General features: G+C 34.4%; 1 protein-coding gene across 2 annotated transcripts; it reads right to left on the bottom strand.

Annotated features, from left to right (window-relative positions):
- Positions 1-2,284: 2,284 nt before the first annotated feature.
- On the bottom strand, positions 2,285-9,850 carry LOC115975546 (G-box-binding factor 4-like). Of its 2 annotated transcripts, none has more exons than XM_031096365.1 (4): positions 8,967-9,850; positions 8,807-8,878; positions 7,637-7,686; positions 2,285-2,775 (listed from the first exon to the last, which is right to left on the bottom strand). In XM_031096365.1, exons 1-4 carry the CDS (start codon positions 9,513-9,515, stop codon positions 2,634-2,636), a joined length of 813 nt encoding a protein of 270 aa, XP_030952225.1. In that variant the 5' UTR covers positions 9,516-9,850; the 3' UTR covers positions 2,285-2,633. The 2 variants fall into 2 exon arrangements, with proteins under 2 accessions (XP_030952225.1, XP_030952226.1); XM_031096366.1 differs by having other exon boundaries at positions 7,657-7,686; positions 8,967-9,847.
- Between the last annotated feature and the right edge of the window lie 9,528 nt (positions 9,851-19,378).

The raw sequence follows: 19,378 nt of genomic DNA, 5'->3' as shown, positions 1-19,378 counted from the left end.
TTGCCATTCCTAGTTGGCATCTGATCCTTGAGGTTTCCTACTTGCTTAGAGCATTCTCATTAAGAATACTAAATATTATAAATGTTAAATTTTAACATCAAATTTGTAAAAGGCACGAAAAAGCAAGCTACAACAAACATGTCATTCTTAAAAAAAATAGCAACTGAGCTACAGTGAACTTTCATCTTTGAAAGCCCACCGTAGCTCCAATCTTAAAAAATTATTATTATTTTAATGCTTGTAGTGGAAAAGGTGGTTTGTGTAGTTGTTTTTTATTATTTTAATGAGTAGTTTATATTATTCTAAACGAAATGGTAAAAAAATAGAACTTTTGATGTTGGATGTATTGTAAAATGAGTTGTTAAAATTGATAAAGTGACTTTTTGAAATGTTAACTACTAAAATTTTTTAAAAGCTTTGATGGGAATGCTCTTATTTTTGTTAAATTCTATATTATGTCCTTAACCTTTGACATTTATTTAGTTCATATACTTTATAAATCTTTTTTAAAATATCCTTTATTTTTTTTATAGGAAAATATCATTTATTAGCATCTAATAGATGGAAAATTCAGACATGATAAAAAAAAAAAAAAAAAAAAAATCATATTATGTTATATGCTCCACATCATCAAAGTGACTTTGGTTCCATGAATTTCATTTTCTATGTCAACACTTTTCAACCATCACATGACAATAAAGACTTTTTTTGAAACATTCTAAAGTAGAAGAATTATTTTGAAACTAAGGTCAAAGGTCATATATTGATGAGGAAATATATAATTTGGACACGGCTTAAGCCATATAATTTAACCTATTACTATTTAAGAACCCAACATTAATTCTATTATAAAAAATTAAAAACTAAAAATTCCTATCCACCTTACCATCTCTAGGTTATAACTTACAAGGATATTTTAAAAAATGTACGTGACTTCAGACTAGGGATAGCAATTTTGCACCGCCCCTCCTTACTTCGTCATGCGTGGGTTTTCTCCGTCTTGCAAAGGTGGTGGGATGGGGATGAAACAAGATTTTAACCCTGCACCACAGGGCGGGGTGGGGATGGGTTTAAATTTTTTAGACCCACCCTGTCCCATCCCATCCCCGCCCCGCGTTGTGTTGATAAGGGTTAAATTGTAAATTTTTTATACCTCAAAACCCTAATATTTAAACAAACATATCATTAGCTTATTTTATTCTACCCAATATGGCTCTCTACCTCTTTTTTTTTTTTTTTCTCTCTAACAAGGTTAGAAATAAAATACCAATTTTAACATTTTTTTTTGTCTTTATTAAAAACAAATTAATATATTATTAAATCATTGATTTTGTATTATGAGATTTTTGTTTTTGTTGTGATATTATCTTGTTAAATATTTTGATAATATTATCCAATTTTTGCTAGAAACTAGTTTGATTTGATGGGATAAATTTATTTATAATTTCAAGTATATTTGTATTAAAGAAATAGGTCTTATTAAAAAAAATTGTAATAATTGTAAGCAAATTAATAAGAAGTAGAGTTTTACAGGGTGAGACGGAGCTTTGCACGACCCTAAGGGGTCAAAAATAGGGCAAGAAAATATTTCCCATCATGCAGGGCTAGACAAGAATAGGGCAAGACAAAACTATACGAGACGGGGGCGAAGACCATACCCTTCGAACCCGTCCCACCCCATTGTCATCTCTAATCCAAACCTCACATTGTTTCAATTTAACCCTCCTCATTACAAACATCTTCATTCCACCTTTATTTTCTACTAAAATTTCCATTATATTATAATTTTTGGGTAAACTATGTATTTGGTTTTTATCATTTACACCTATTTCAATTTGGTCCATAAGTTTCCAATTATGTCAATTTAGTCCCTAACTTTTTAACATCGTGTCAATTTAGTCTCTGCCGTTATCTCTTAGATGAAAATTGCTGACGTGACTAATGATCAAAATAAAAAATTAATTTCCATTGATGTGGTAATAAATTTTTTTTTTTTTTTTTTTATATTTTGACCGTTTGTCACGTCAATAATTTCCATCTAAAAGATAATAACATGAACTAAATTGACACAACACTAAAAAGTTAGAAACCAATTAACACAATTGAAAAGTTAAAAACCAAATTGAAATATGATATATAGTGTAAATGATAAGGATTAAATATGTAGTATACCCATAATTTTATAAAACCTACTGTTAATGTGACCCCAAAATAAAATTCCTGATTCCGTCCTTGATTAAGATATAATTGATCACCTATAAGGAGACATCAGACGATCACAAAGAACGCCTACTTAACGTAGAACAAACTCATTTATATTTTCATCCAAAGCTGTCAAGACATAGATAAGTACATTATATACTAGCCCAGAATCCTCTGTTGCTCCCATACATCAGCATTTAAGGGAGACAAACTCACATTGCAACATTTGTAACTACATAATTCAACTTCATTTCTATCTTTAACTCCAACATAAGTTCCTTTTTCTTCAGCTATAAGTAATTTCCTTTCAAGAGATGGGTTGCAATCCCTTTTTCTCCTGTAGTCAAAACCACGATTGCTTTTATAGACAAACCATCGGGTTAAAATATCTAATTTAAAAGATGATTAATTTCCAGTTCCAATGTTTTACTTTATACCCCTATGTCAGTGAAGGGTGTTTCTTTTTCATTCCACACCTCAAGCATATAAAATCTACCACTGCAAGGAGCGAACTCTTCGGAGGACACGTGGTGGCCTTCGATTCTCCACAACTGGTATAACTTTTTCCATGATCTGCAAGGGAAAAAAAAAAATGTCAACTGTGAAGTTATTTACTATATACCCTTATTGTTCCTGATCTGGTCTGAACACCAAATCCTCTCTAACGTGTTTCAGAACCATACAAACACTGATGCTCAAAGTTTAAATCATGAACCGGTGAAGTCTCATACAGTAAAAATTGAGTTGATCAGTATCCTTAAATTGAGTTACTATAACAATCCTCCCAAATTAACCTAGCACACCCTTCACAAAAATGACCTTCCCAGGATTAAATGTTCTAGGGAAACCTATAGGGATGTTCCCCAAAAAGGCTTAAAATGCAACTAGCATCATAGTAGTTAACCATATTGCTTACTGCATATTCTATTTGGACAAAGTTTGCCTACAAACTAGCAAGGGCTACAAACTCCTACTAAAAAATTAATATGACTACATATTTTGAAAATGTAACCATTGGATTGCATGTTCTTTATGTTTTTAAAATGTATGTAAAATTTCATTCAAATCAGATATTATTTACTCTTCGATCCATAAACTTATATTTTATGCCTAATTTAAGACTACAAAAACTTGAGATGTAAATATTTGATTGATGACACAGCTATTTATTTATTTTTGATCTTTTTGAAATTTTGCAAGTATAAAGAATATTATAATAAAAAAATGCAATTTAATGGTGGATTTGTCAAAATTTACACATTCAATAAAAATATATATGATGTGAGTTTTCAGCCATTGCCTACAAACTAGTTTGTAGGCAAACTTTGTTCATTCTATTTTACTTCATCTTTGTAGGCAAACTTTGTTCATTCTATTTTACTTCATCTCATTCATTTTATATTCATGACTTGGATTTTTTAATCCTTTAGAATCCTAGAATTAAACCTATATTCTTTTTCTTTTTTATATTGATAATCTCATAACTTTTTTTTTCTTTGATAATATCTCACTTTTCTCAATCAAAACTTTTGACAAAACCTTTCGGCTTCAGAAGTTATAAAATTCATTGTGTGCTACAAAACATGTAGACAAGAGGTTTGCTCAAAGTTTTCTAATTAGTACAAAACAAAGTTGTATCTTTCTCAACACCTCTTACCCCCAAAACTATTTTCTATTTCTAATGGACCCAACACTAATGACTGATCCATTTACTCATTAACATCTCTGTTCACAATAATGACCCAGACGTTTTTGTTATTTAGTAAATTCAAGCATATAAAGGTCATAATATTTCTCAATGACTGCACTACATATTATCTTTAAATTGAGTTTGAGAAGGTGTGACATGGTAGGTAGATGAGTAGTCTTTAAGAAGGTGTGAGTTAAAAGGTTAGAACTGCCTTTCTCTAAAGTTCTACATTAGTAGGTGATGTTAACACTTATAACATCATTAAATTCCATGAAAATTAACCAAATTGGTTAACGAATCTAAGTACAAGGGAGCCAAGTAGGGATGGCAATTTTTCCCCGCCCTGCTTGACCCGCCCCTCCCTGCTTCGCCCCGTGCGGGTTTTCCCCGTCCTGCAAAGGTGGTGGGGCGAGATTTTAGACCCACACCACGGGGCGGGGCGGGGATGGGTTTACACTTTTTAGACCCACCCCGCCCCGTCCCGCCCCACCCCGCCCCGCATTAATAAGGGTTAAATTGTAATTTTATTGTATCCTAAAACCCTACTATTTAAAAAAAAATATCATTAGCCTATTTTATTCTACCTGACGTGGCTCTACCTCTTTTTTCTCTCTAGCAAAGTTGGAAATAAGGTACCAATTTTAACTCTTTTTTTTTTTGTCTTTATTGGAAACAAATTTATATACTATTGAATTGATGATTTCATTCATGATTCATACGGTCTTTCTCAACTTACTTTTCATCATGAACATAATATAATTTTTTTTAAAGAGTTATGGGTTTGTGGCTCTAAATATGTGTCTGTGTCATTGTTTTTGTAATTTTGTGTGGGCATTTGGCTGCTTAACAACACTGTTTCTTTAAGCTTGTTAAAATTTTATTTTATCATGTTATGAGATTTTTGTTGTGATATTGTCTTGTTAAACATTTAGATAATATTATTTAGTTTTTACTAAAAATTAGTTTGATTTGATAGGATAAATTTATTTATAATTTCAAGTATATTTTTATTATTGAAACATGTCATTTTATTTGAAAAAATGGTAATAGTTGTAGGGAAAATTAACAAGAAATAAAGTTTTACGGTGTAGGGTGGGGCTTCGTGGGTCTTCGCAGGGCCTTAAGGGGCGGGGATGGGGCAAGAAATTTTCCCCGTCATGCGGGGCGGGGCGGGGATGGGGCAAGAAAAATCCATGCGGGGCGGGGGCGAAGATCTCATCCTTCAGCCCCGCCCCGCCCCATTGCCATCCCTAGAGCCAAGCATTAAAAACCAAACAATAGCGTATCTCAGTATTTTAAGGCATACCAGAAGAGTAACCTGTCAAAAAAAAAAAAAAAAGGCATACCAGAAGAGTGATAATTGTCATTACCCCAAATGAAACTCCTCTCATTCTACTAACTAGAGTTGAGACAACATCATAAAACATTTGATGGTATTCAAATCTCTATTAAATATTCAAAGCAGATTCTTAGGAAAATTATAGTCCTAACATTTCTAAAATTGCTCACTGTCATGAGGTATACTAACTATGCCAGACTATGCCACCTTAATAGTAGGGTTATGTTAAATAGTAATTACTAACACTAAATAAAAATAAAATTGAGTAGGTATTAAAAGCCAAAGAGAAGGAAAATGAAGCATTCTTAATCATAACTTCAGTTGCAATTAAATTTAAATACAATGAATCTTTTGAGCAACCAAGCATACTAAATGTCGTTACCACCAGAATATGAAATGAAGTTTAGCATAATACAACCAAAAATGCAATATAAACAACTTTTATGAATAGAAACGTGAGGAAAAAAAATGCAAAATCAGAAGAGACCAAACCTAATACACAACCTATCAAAAGAAATTCTATAAGAAACTATGTGCAAAATTGGTTCAAATTACCCGAATTGGACATATACTTCAGTGGCAAATCTTAATAAGTCATCTGTATGATATAAATTCTAATATCTTACCTTTAAGTATATGTTTGGATTGGGCTTATTTCCTGCGCATTTGCGTTTTCAGCATTTTCCTTTTTTTTTTTTTTTTTTTTTTTTTTGACATGCTCATTTCACGTGAAGTCTGTCAGTGGATCGCGTGCACTGTTCACGAGACCCACAAACCTCTTTTTTCAGCAATTTTTTCATTAAAAATGGGTCCCACAGCACTATTAACACATTTAAAAATTATTTTGTTTCAGTATTTTTAGTTTTCAGTTTTCAGCAAAATAAACTGTATCTAAACGGACCCTAAAACTATTTTCAGTGAATTTACTTCGAAAAATTAAAAAAATGTAAGATGTTTGCTTTGAGTCTTTTTAATAAAAATAGACATTTAAAGAAAAATTCACAAAGAAAGAAGAAGTTTTATTTAAAAAATGTTTAAAAAAAATGAAAATGAAGCAATACTTGATCATAACTATATACGAATAAATTTAAATGCAATGAATCTTTTGAGCAACCACATGTACATAATGTCATTACCACCAGAATATGAAACGAAGTTTAACATAAATACAACCAAAACATCAACATAAACAACCTTGCAAACAAATAGAAGCATGAGGAAAAATAATGCAGAGTCAGAAGGGACCAGACCTAAAACAACTTATCAAAAGAAATTATATGCAAAAATCACTTCAAACTGCACTGAAGACTACCTGTGCCAGATACTCGCTTTGTGTCTTTTTCATTAAAAAAAAAAGGTTTGAACAATTCACAAAGGAGAAATTTTATCTAAAAAATGTTTTGAAAAAAGGAACCACCATGCAATACCCATGGTAAAATGCAACATTTATCACCGGTTCTATTAGAATTAGAGACAACTTCTACACTAATTCATAAAAGAAATGAGAAGTTCTACTTTGAGAAAAAATTAATAAAAATAATTAATTAGACAAAATATGTTCTGGCAGTAACTCCTCTGCAATAATAATGGAAAATGCGTTGCATGCATCATGTTTTGAAACATCACATCAACAAATGCAAGAATGGAAAGAGAAAAAAATTCATTGGATACTAAATGGCATAGAATTGACAGTTGCTGCGATAATTACATAACAATACTATTTGGACTCCATGAACAAAAGATGGTAACAAACAGATTTTGTCTATCTGATTTGCAAGCACATGAATTTAAAAAAATGCTCTTAAAACTCAACAGTCAGCCACAATTTATACAGTTACTTTTTTTTAGATGCAATTTATATTGTTATAAAACCCATGAAATTTACAGTTTTTTTTTTTTTTTTTTGAGAATGATGAAATTTACAGTTCAACGATAATATATGCAAAATTTATTAATGGAATTAATTATGCTGTGGTAACACCTTTCCTTACATGTATAACCAGATTTTTCCATTTAAGCAATCTAACCAACTACTAGCCAATTAAAAAATAAAATAAAAACCCCACACAGCATGGGTTATACAAGGCTAGTGAATCATAAAATCTAAGTTTATTTCCTTTTCAAATAGCAAAACTTCACAAGGTTATTTCCTTTTTCAGTATTTTAATGATATTATCCAATTTCTCAAAATAAAAAGAGTAATTCTCAACACCTAATTTCCAAACTCCAACATAAACATTTAACAGGAAAATGTAAATATAAATAACAAAACAAGAGGTTTTCAGTTTCAAATGTTTTTTCCCCTCAAATCAATCACCATCTAAATCTACAATAACTTCCTTTTGATAAAAATGCGCAAAATAATCAAATGCAGACATGTGCTATATTTATAAAAGAATACCAACGTAAAAAGAAGAGGCAGCACCTGCTTAAACCTTTCCTTAGTCTTCTCAGCCTGCAAAAGAAAAGGAAAATATATTTAATAGCAGAGACAATTATTATTATTATTATTATTATTATTATTATTTATTTTTTAAGGAATTCCTACCAAACTACATGACACAGCGTAAGAATTAAAGGGAATAAACTTGATGGCATCAGAAAAAGGGAATGAACATGGAATCAGAACCAAAGTTGTTATAGATTACAAATACTTGATGCTGTAGCGAAGCTGAATTGGATTTGATCATAGCTAATCAATTCTCAAGCAGCACCAAATTCCATAACAGAAAAATGAAATATCACCTTGCCAGCATGGATATGACAATTTTATAGAACCCAGGGATAATGCCATCCATCACCATGTAACTAAAGCCTAGTTCACTCACACCACATGGATCCTTGGCTAAAATGTTGATGTTATTCTTAAAATGTTTCTCCCACAGTAATAGCTTACTAGCATCAGGGGCATCTATGTAGTGCGAGAATAATACAAACCCTAAAAGAAAAGCATGCTAATTGCAAACTACATTAGGTCGAAATCCAAGTTCAAAGTTGAGCATATAACTTGCAGCATGGTTTGAACCAGCAACTAATAATTAAATCTAAATAGCTTTTCCTAAAGATAGGGAAAAAAAATTCAACATACTTCTCAGTTTAACAATGCACAATATATACACATCTATGATACATATCCTAATTCCTGCAAGACTCAATTTATTCACATATAACAAAGGAAACAGGCGTAAGATGTCCGCAGGCTTGATTTCTAAAACGAGTTGCCATCTTCTTCCATACTAAATTGTACAGAGTCACTGATATTAATTTTTAGGATTATTAATTACAGATGCACTGAATTAAGAAGCCTAGCATTGAAAAGAAGATGAATAAAAATGCAAACATTTACATTTGCTAAAGAAATAGAGAGGTCAAACAGAATTGAATATTGCAGAGAGCAAGTCCCAAGTAATTGGAATGCACGGCCTTTTGTTTTGTCCAGTTGCTGTTGTTGTTGGGTATACCAACATCAAAAAACACGTTTGCTCAAGAAAGTCTATGTCTCCAACAAAAGAGTGTAAACCAACAAGAGAATAATTTTGTATAAATCCAAAAAAAGAAAGCAGCAGTAGTAGTACCTTGTCTTTAAGAAGCAAACCATTCTCCTCTTCTAGTCTAACAGCTAGTGATTCTAATTCATTTTGGTATGCCTATTATAATAAATATTTACATAAGGCAAATGAATGAAAGAAATGAAAAACTGGAAACCTAATTAATAATTAATAATAATAATGGTACCTGCTTCCTCTCCCTGGACCTTGCGGCGGATTCACGGTTCTTGATCATGCGGCGTTGCCTCTGCTGTGCAGCCCTATCCAAGGGCTCCAAGACGCGAGGCCTCTTACCGACTCTGGCTGAACCATGATTATTATTATTAGGGAAGGCGAGAATGGAAGCACCACCAAGGTGCTCCTCCTTCATCATCTTCACATCTTCTTCGTTTTCGTCTTGGTCTTGGTCTTGGTCTTGTACCGCCCCGGCCTTGACTAAAAAGTCCTCCAGAGTCATCATTTCGTCGTCGTCGTGTTGTTCCTGCTTGCAGACCTTGCGCTCGCCGGAGACGATCTCGCGCCAGACCTCATCGACGGTTTTAGAAATGGGAACGGGATTAGGGGTTTCGATAAGGGTGATTTGGGCGTCGAGGAGGAGGGAAGAGTCTGTGGTGGTGGGGGTGGTTTGATCGAGCGATTTGGCAGGGGACGATGACGATAAAGAAGAAGAAGAAGAAGAAGAAGAGCGTGGTGTAGGTAGATCCGATTTTCTCGTCATCACCTTCGACGACGCCATGCCTTGCCTAATTTCTTTGTTTCTAACAAAATAATAATAATAATAATAATAAATATAAATAAAAAGCTAAAAGGGGTCCGTCGTCCTCCTCCTTCGTTTCATTTCATTAGTGTCTCAGTAGGTAGTGAAGTTAGAGTGAGTGTGAAGAGTGTTTTTTTATAATTAAAAAATAAAATTTAAAAAAGGTTTCTTCTTCTTGTTGTGTTAATACAAGGGCAAGGAGGGGCGGGTTTGAATCAATAATTGGTGAATGTTTGTCTGCTTCTTTTTTCTTTTCTTCTGTTTTTTTTAGATTCGTTGGGATCCCAGCGAGAGAGAGAGAGAGAGATAGAGAATATATACATGGAACCGGGGGTTTGGGTGGAGAGCCGGTTGAACGATTAATTGGGGTTTGTTTCGTTCTTTTGTTTTATTATTATTATTATTATTATTATTATTTCCTTTTGTTATTATTGTTAGGTGATTGTTGAGATACAAATTTTTGGACCTTAATTTCATTAGTTCACTTACAAAAATACCCATATAAGTTCATAAACTATTTTGAACTTACATAAATATTTCCCACATATTACTCAAATATTCTCCATGTTATTAGGCTCTCACAAATATTCCATATATAAGCCTCATAAATTATCTTGGGCTCTTTCACACATATTACCCACATGCTATTCAACTTAGGTTTTCACAAAAATACCTATCATATTACTACCAAAATTGGGTCACAAAATTATACTATCTCCACAAAAGCCCAAAAACATTTACCTTGCGGGAAAATCCAAAAAACCCAACAAAACCCCCTCTAAAGTCCATTGCTACACGACACCTCTAAAACCCGTTGCTACACGACATCTCTAAAGCCCGTTACGACACATCACTCTAAAAGCCCGTTACGATACGGCATCTCTAAAGCCCGTTACGATACTACACCTCTAAAACCCATTGCTATACGGTACCTCTAAAATCCGTTAAGACACGACACTCTAAAAGCCCGTTACGATACAACTCCTTTAAAGCCCGTTGCTACACGGCACCTCTAAGCCCATTGCTACACAGCACTCTAAAATCCCGTTACGATACGGCACCTCTAAAGACTGTTACGACACGACACTCTAAAAGCTCGTTACGATATGGCACCTCTAAAACTCGTTGTTACATGGCATTTTTACTAAGTCCATTGCTACACGGAAATATTTTTACAAAATCCTACAAAGCTCAAATGCTATTTTGACACCTATTTTACAAAACCCAAATACTAATTTGGTACTTATTTTAAAAAACCCAAATACTAATTTGTCATTATTTTATAAAGCCCAAATACTGAGTTGGCACTTATTTTACAAAGCTCAAATATTATTTTTGGCAACTACTCATAAAGCCCAATAATATTTTGGCACCTATTTACAAAAGGCCAAATATTATTTTGGCAAAAACTATTACATCATGCTCAAAAGCCCAAAACTATTTCTTGGCAAGAACATATCTTCATATAATAAAGTCCCTAACCCATGGGAAATATAAATTATTCATGGGAACTATGCTTATTTTTCCATAATCAACTAACTACAAAAGCCCATGTATATTACCCATGGCAAAACCATTCATTTTTGTAGGGATGACTAAGCCCAAAAATGTTCAAAGCCCAGCTGAGTTAGCCCAGCTCATATACAAATCTCAGCAGCTAAAGCTCATGTGAGTTGTCTAGTCAAACTTCAACACAGCCTAACAGCTGGAACCCATTACCATTAGTTCCAGCATGTCCAATCAGATCAGAAAAGGGACACGTGTCCAGCAAGGGTTAAACCCTTCCTTGCCAAGCTGAATTCCATCATTTCTCATGTGACACAAAGTTGGGAAGCTTCAGCCAGCTGTATCTCCTTCCTTTTCCAACCCATTCGGTCAAGGGCCAAGGGTAGCCAGAACCAAGCCATGAAAGCTTTTGGAACAACATGAAATCAGTTCATTATCATGCCAAAAACATGTACTTTCTGGTTCATGGACCAAACACATGAACCTAAATGGAGAAAACTTAGGGAAATGTGATTTGGAGGGCACCAAAGGGGATCCTAGCAGAGTTCCCAGCATAGGGCTCCAAGATTGACACCTAGCTTGGGGTGATACAATCTACCCTAAGGAACTCTAATTCTAACAGCAGCAAAATCAAGATCATTAGCCTAATACATGCTTTAATCCCATTAGCTAAGGCCAAATCAGCATTTAATGCTAAGGCAGAATCCCAGTTGTTATTACCTAAAACAACAAGAACATCTTAAAGTTGAGCTTACTACTCTTGGCCAAAATCCTAGGAACAATTATCTAAGGATTTTCTGAAGATTAAGGAAGATTTAGTAGAGATTATTTGCTAATTACCCCCTCAAACTCAACTATAAATGGAACTTTCCACTAATCCTTCAAAGGGGACCCATATACACTAAGGGACACACTGATAGAAAGAGTTCTTCTTTAAATTCTCTATCTAAACCTTCTCTAAGCTCTGGCAAAGTTCTGAGTTCTTAGTTTCAAGCTTAGAAACTAAGTTCACCAGCTCCTAGCTCATAAATACTCCTCATACCTCTACCTTTAAACACTCATCTATCCTTAGCAAAAAGCCCCAACAGCTTTACTACACACACTCTCTCTCATTACTCATATTACCTGAAATGTCCCTCATTACTCATTACTCACTAGTTATACTACATTCATGAGCATGTCTTGGCACCATAATGATCTTGCTACGCTAGCTAGGATCTCTCTCTCTCATTTCATCTCACACTAAGTTTTTCTCATTGTTTGTTATAATGGAGCCCATAATATTCATTTACTCATTTATTATTGAATGTTATAATGTAATTGTCACTATAGAATTTTTTCCTCATATTATTGTGTTAGAAGACTCTTCTCCAAAACCAATGGATGATGAGTTTGAAAATGGATGATGAGTTTGAAAATGTGGATACTTTCCTTAATATCTGAAATAGCTAACAGCTAGAGGTTTATTCTGTTCTGTTTTACTTTACCGTTGGGATATTTTACCGCTAGGCTATTTTTCTGTAGAAATATTTTATCGTTGGGCTATTTTCTGCAGAAACATTTTACTGTTGGGCTATTTCTTACAGTATGCTTTTTAATCATGCTGACATGTCTACTGTATGAATTGTTTATGGGCTATTCTTGTCAGTCTCAACCTAAGCCCAAGGCATAAAATAAAGTGAGTTCTTCGGATTTTCACCAATAACCTTTGGGCCGTGCCTTGAGCCCATCGTCGAGTTTTGGTTTAGGCCCCCAACCCAATACAAATCTTATTTGTCGGAAACAAAAACTTTTTCGCCCTCGATAGTGATCAAGTGACTCAAATTTTTTTCTTTTTTTCTTTTTGAGAGAAATGATAGATAGAAGTGGCTTAATTTCAAACTTCTAATTTATATATATATATATATATATAAATGAAATGTGAATTTTAAAAATTTAATGGTAGATTACAAGTTTTTCATATTCTTAAGTAAAATTTTCTTCAAATTAGATGTTATTTACTATTCAATTAATAAACTTATTTTTCATGCATAATTTTATTCCATAATAGCTTAAAATTTAAAATTTGATTAATGACATATGATGGGGACTAAGTTAAGGATGTTCATCCATGATGATTGTCCATAGTCACTGCGTCCATAACTTGATCACGTCTAGGAAATCTTAAGAAGAGGATAACAAGAACATTGTACTTAGGAAACAATACAAGTCCCTTTGTAACAAGACCAGATAGGCCGTCCATAGTGCAAACATAAGGACAACCAAATAACACTTGGTGAAATCTACAAAAGGATTTCTCATAAACTTCCTTATGATCTGACCATGGTGTACTACTCTCAAAACGTGAAAGGAGTTCCTTGTAATTCGCCCCACATACTCCATTTATCCATTTTCTCCATTAACTACTTGCATCACCCACGATGGTGGTGGATCTGAACAAGTAGACTCACTTCTAACTCTCTATAAAAAGAACAAGTCCTATTCACCCAAGGTAAGTCCTACCATTCACTATTTTTCCCTTCCTTGTGTTTTAGAGAGAAAACTAACTTAACTGTCGGAGGGTCCTTGGCTGGATTACACCAATCACCCTTGACAGTTCTTTATTTTCTTTTTAGGACCAAAAAGCTACTACCATTACCCGAAGCATTCCAGTCTACTGATTTTTGTGCATCATTAGTTGGCGTCGTCTGTGGGAAAGATAAGCAAAAAAGTTTCTAAGTGTTAACTTTTTTGCTCTTTCCAAGACAAAAAGGTTGTATGGTTCAGACTAGGTCAATGGCCACTAATCCAGAACACTACGAGAGTGGAAACGCCTCCAGTCACCCAAATTGTGCACTACAACCCTCCATGACCACCCAATAACAGTTGCAGTCCATGGCAGTAGCGATGGCAGAACTGACACAACAAAAACAGGAGTTAACTAAAGAAGTTAATAGACAATGTTATTAGTAGCATGGTGGATAACGAAGCCAAAATTTAGCGAATAAAGGGGCTAAAAACAATGCTAAAGGAGACCAGTCCAAAGGTACCATTACTCGTAGAGAACCACATTTGGAGAGGGAGCTGGACTAGATGAAAAGAGCCATGGAAGAGATAAATGATTCTATAAAGAGAACAAACCATGTGAATGATCTCGTCCACAAGATTGATTCTCCTTTCATTGCATCCATCACAAGTCATCCCTTGTCTTCCAAGTTCAAAATGCCTACCCTGGACTCATATGATGGGACGCGTGACCCTTGCGATCATATTGCCACGTTCAAAACAACCATGCATCTCGAAGGTGTTCTAGACGAAATCATGTGCAAAGCCTTTCCTACCACCATGAAAGGCCTGGCAGAGTATGGTTTAGTAAGCTACTGCCAAATACCATAACTTCGTTTCAAGAGTTAAGTAAGTTGTTCATCAATAACTTTGTTGGGGGACAAAGGCAAAAGCATTCCTCGTCTAGCTTGTTGAACATAGAACAAGGAGAAAATGAAAGCCTACGTACTTTTATCAGCCGTTTTAATAAGGAAGCTCTGTTGGTGGATGAGATGGATAACAAGATCCTCTTAGTAGCTTTCTACAATGAAATCAATTCAAACATGTTCATTCACAAGTTGTATGACCAAGAGCCTCAGACAATGGTTGAGTTGATACATTTAACCCAAAGTTTCAAGAACGTAGAAGATGCAATTATTGCCAAGAAGAAGAAGAAATGTGAACGACTGGAAAATGGCTATATACACCATCCAGAGCAAGGTCCTCATCCAAAGAAAGCCAAAATAGAGGAGAAAAGGGATCGCAACGACAAGAAAGCAGGGTCGTCTTCAATATGATACTTTAACTACACTCCCTTGAATGCTCCACTTGATCAAGTATTAATACAGATCAAAGATAATCCATCCTTGAAGTGGCCCGAGAGGATGAAAGGAGATCCTAGCGAGTGGAACAAAAGCAAGTATTGTCATTTTCACCGTGACCATGGACATAATACGGACGAATGCTATGACTTGAAGTAGTAGATTAAAGCTCTTATTAAGCAGGGAAAGTTAAAAAAATTTCTTGGGCTAGACCACAAGGACGAGAGACAACCAATGAAAGGCAAAGCAGAGGAACTAGCACATCCACCGCTTGGAGAAATAAGAATCATTGTAGGAGGTACATCAACAAGAAGCTCATCCAAAGCCAAGAAGACCTACCTACGGGAAGTCCAGAATGTTCAAATATCTGGACGACCACCAAGAATGATCACAGAAGATGAGCCAACCATTACATTTTGTTAGGCCAAAGATGTATTGACCTCTTTGGTAAATTAATAAATTAATTAGCCAAGTAAAATTAATTAGATTCAATTTCATGTGATAAGCATGGTAGCATAAACAAATCACCAACTAAGTTAAATGCAGTGGAAAATAAATTTGACACAGGTGATTTGTTTACGAATGAGGAAAACCCCTGAGGAAAACCCCCGAAGCAAAACCCCACCAGGTGAATTTAAGGTCACCACTCCCAAGAATCCACTATTATCAAAACAAGTGGTTACAAGTAAAATGAATCCCAGTACCTAATACCAACCTACAGTTGAACCTTTACCCTAATACCCAATTGGACTTGTGATGTAGCGGTAATCTCTCTTTTCAATGCACGAATCCCAGTACATGGCTAACCAATGATGCACAGGTCGCAGTACGTGACTAACTCCACAACAACCCTTTGATTGTTGTAGTTGATTTGCAGTAGTTTCACATAGAAACACCAATCAGATCTTCAATGTTGGTGCAAGAGACTTTGCTTGATTATAGAACCTAAAGGCGTACAATAAATGCAGTAAGAACTTTTTCTTTTGTAAGAGGAGGCTAGGGTTTTAAAAAGAAAACCTTATGAAGCTTTCTAGGATTAGGTTTTAATTTTTCCACCTCATTTAAATATGAGCTTAATGGGCTCTCCTATTCTAAATAGGTTTACACAAACCTTGGGCTTTCCTAGTCCAATAAGAATTATACAAACCCACAAACCTTAGGTTTTCCTAGTCCTATAAGGATTATAAAAACTCATAAAAAAAATAGCCTTTTAGAATAAAAACGTTACTAGCTATGGTCTGAATCCCATAAGCTCAATAGATCGAGACATGTGTTGAGCTTTAATGAATCTCAACTCGGGCTTCTGTTGAAGAGGTATCGAGACCTATAGATTGCACTTTTCTTGAGTAGTTCTTGAGTAATCTTCATGTCTTCAATTTAACCACTTGTAATGATCATCTTGAACCTTCTTAGATTTACTTAAATACAAGTAAAGTGCATTTTGTCAAAGGATATGCCAATTACATAAAAATAAATCCTTAACAATCTCCCTCTTTGGCAATCTGTGACAAAATCACAAGAGTACATTGAATGTCCTAGAATACATTCTACTCAAAATTACAGAATAAATAAGTCTAGTCTAAAAGATTTGAACCTTGGAAGTTGCTGTAAGAAGAAGGTTTGGAATCTTGACTTGGCTTTAACTTGTTTTTCCTGAAAGGCACTAAACAAAACACATCAAGGTACCATGTAGAAAATAATGACAAGTTAAATAAACAGGAAACATGTGTATAAAGAGAGAAAAGAAACAACACATGTGAGATAAAGAGTGAAACACATACATCATCATCAAATATAGAAACAACACATGATGTATGCAAATGGTTACAAAACCAAAAGATATACAATAAAATATATAAATATATATATATATATATATATCAATAACAAAGTGTATCAGACTAACTCCCCCTCCCCCCTTAGATAGTTTCATCAAAAACTTTCTTCCTTTTAACAAGAAGTTCTCCCCCTAAGTCTATTACTCCCCCTGAGGAATGACATTCAATTCTCAAAATTCTCCCCCTTTTTGACACGATTGTGAAAGGGCATAAAAGGCCAAAAAAAAAAACTTGACTGGAGACAGACAGAAAACTGATATAGAGGGAATGAGGAGAACAAGGAACCATAGACCTACAAGAAAAAGAAAAACAAGATGCTATGGACAAAGGAAAAAAATGCAAAACAAAGAAAAGTGAAATGCATGCAAGGGTATCTTGATCGATTGAGGAGTTGTCGAGAATCTATCAAGAAGAAGCCAACCTCGATGGATTGAGAATTTGTCAAGAATCTATCATCCAGACAGAAAGTTTCTCGATGGATCAAAGAAGCTGTCGAGATTCTATCAAGAAGAAATCCAAAAATCTCGATGGATCGAGAATGCGATAAGATCTATCAAGAAAAGAAGACAAAGGGGCTCGATAGATGAGAATCTGTCGAGAAGCTGTCAAGCTTGAAGAAAAGGAGTTTCTCAAAGAGAGGAAAAACACATAAAGATGAATGCAACGAGCAAGCTACTCAAAGATATATCCAATCAACATGTTAAGCTCTCAAAAACATCTCTCAACAAAAAAACCAAAGCATTCATGATCACACACACACACACACACACACACACACACACACACACACACACACACACACACACACACACACACACACACACACACACACTAAACAAGTCTAATCAATTTTATATTTCAAAAACAAGTTAAAACAGTTTAGTGAGTATACATTAACACATGTATTCTTTGTGATGGCCAAATCACATTGTACTTGCACATGTATCAAAAGTAGCAAAGAATTTGCGTGTTGTGTGTGAAAACATAACAAGTGTGCACAAGTTTCTCATATTATGACGACTTGAGATATGAGAACATCTAATACACTCACACACAATCATAACTGTTTGATGGGGACTATCATCTTTGAGGTACATCATATAACTCCTACATCTCCTAGAAACAAGCTTACAATCATTTTAAAAGCATTTTGATTCTTTTTGCTTTTATATTCTTTGCATATTTTCTTTTTGAACATATCATGCATGAGCATATAAGATAGAAAAGAAATGCCTAATTATGGAAGCCAAAACATCACAATATTGCTATGCCGAAGCACACAGATGTTATACATGATTGGCAGGTTTTAGTGGTGAGATGGTTATTTATGTCTTTCTCTTAGGACTTTCTAGTCCTTCCCGTCAAAAAGAGTGATATGAGTATTAAGTATAAAAGATTACTTAATCGTACTCATCACCAACACGAGCCACAAAACTCACTTGCTTAGTTGTGCATTAAAATGCTCATCTAAGCTATAAGAGATACAAAGTTTAGAAAACTTTGTTTCAATGGTTATCTAAAGTACACAAGTACCAATGTACACAAAACACACACTGTTTTTGTACTTTTCTGATTTTTCAATTTTTTTTTTTTAATTTTTATGAAAAAAAAAATAAAACAAAAATTGAAAACAAACAAACAAAAACATGTTAAAAAAAGTAAAGCATAAAACTAGACTGACTTAAAAATAAGAAAGCAAAACACACAAGTAATGTAAAAACCATAAGGAGAGAGAGAGAAAAAAAAAAGTGACTAAATCACTTAGAGCCTTTTTCCTTCCACAACTTGGAAGAACCTTTCCTTTTAGTGAACCTTTGATCTGGTGGTGAGGGAGAAGAGTTGAAACCATTCAAGTTTGAAAGGAACATGAAAGCCTTAAGAAGATCTCCAAGAGGAGCAAAAGAGGATGGAAACTGATTCTGGTTTCCAAACAAGATCATACTATTACTTTGTTGAGTGGCTAGTCATTTGTAGCAATTTGGACGAGTATGCCCTGAAGCTTTACAATGATGACAAAAATGCGGCTTCTTCGGTTGAGATTGTTTGTTATTAACCTTTTTAGTCCTAGGGTTTCTAGTCTCTTTCTTTTCAAGCTTAGGTGGTGCACCTAAAATAGATTTGCCATTGTCTATGTTCTCACTAGCTATATCAGTTTTATATTCATTGTTATTAGAATTAACATTAGTAGCAGGTGAGACAAACACAGTAGTACTAGAAGAGGAAATATTAGGAGAAGAGCAATCATATCCCAAACTGGTCCAATCAGAAGCAGATTTCTAAAAAGCTAAGTATCTCATTAGACTTTGCACTAGAAGTCCTCTCTATTTGAACTCTAACCTGTAATAGTTCTGCTTCAAGCTTCTTTGTCTTTTCAGCAAGGAAGTTGTTCTCGAACCACAAAGCTCCAATGGTTTGATTTGCTTCATCAACTTTTGTAAAGAGCTCCTCTCGATCTAGCTCCACATCACTCAACTTCTTGGTGGCCAACCTATAAAGTTTTTCATGCTTCTCGGAAACCTTGTACAACTTATCATAGGCTGTACGGATGTCATCTTGTTCATCAATTTTCTTAAACTTAGAGTCCACCAAGTCCTTTTCATTATCTATTGCTTCTAAAACCCCATCAGTAGGATCAACTGTAGCAGTGAAGGCA

Source organism: Quercus lobata, chromosome 2 (assembly GCF_001633185.2).
Source record: "Quercus lobata isolate SW786 chromosome 2, ValleyOak3.0 Primary Assembly, whole genome shotgun sequence".
NCBI lineage: Eukaryota > Viridiplantae > Streptophyta > Magnoliopsida > Fagales > Fagaceae > Quercus > Quercus lobata.
The sequence above is the reverse complement of the archived record's forward strand: the minus strand, read 5'-3'. Positions and strand labels throughout refer to the sequence as shown.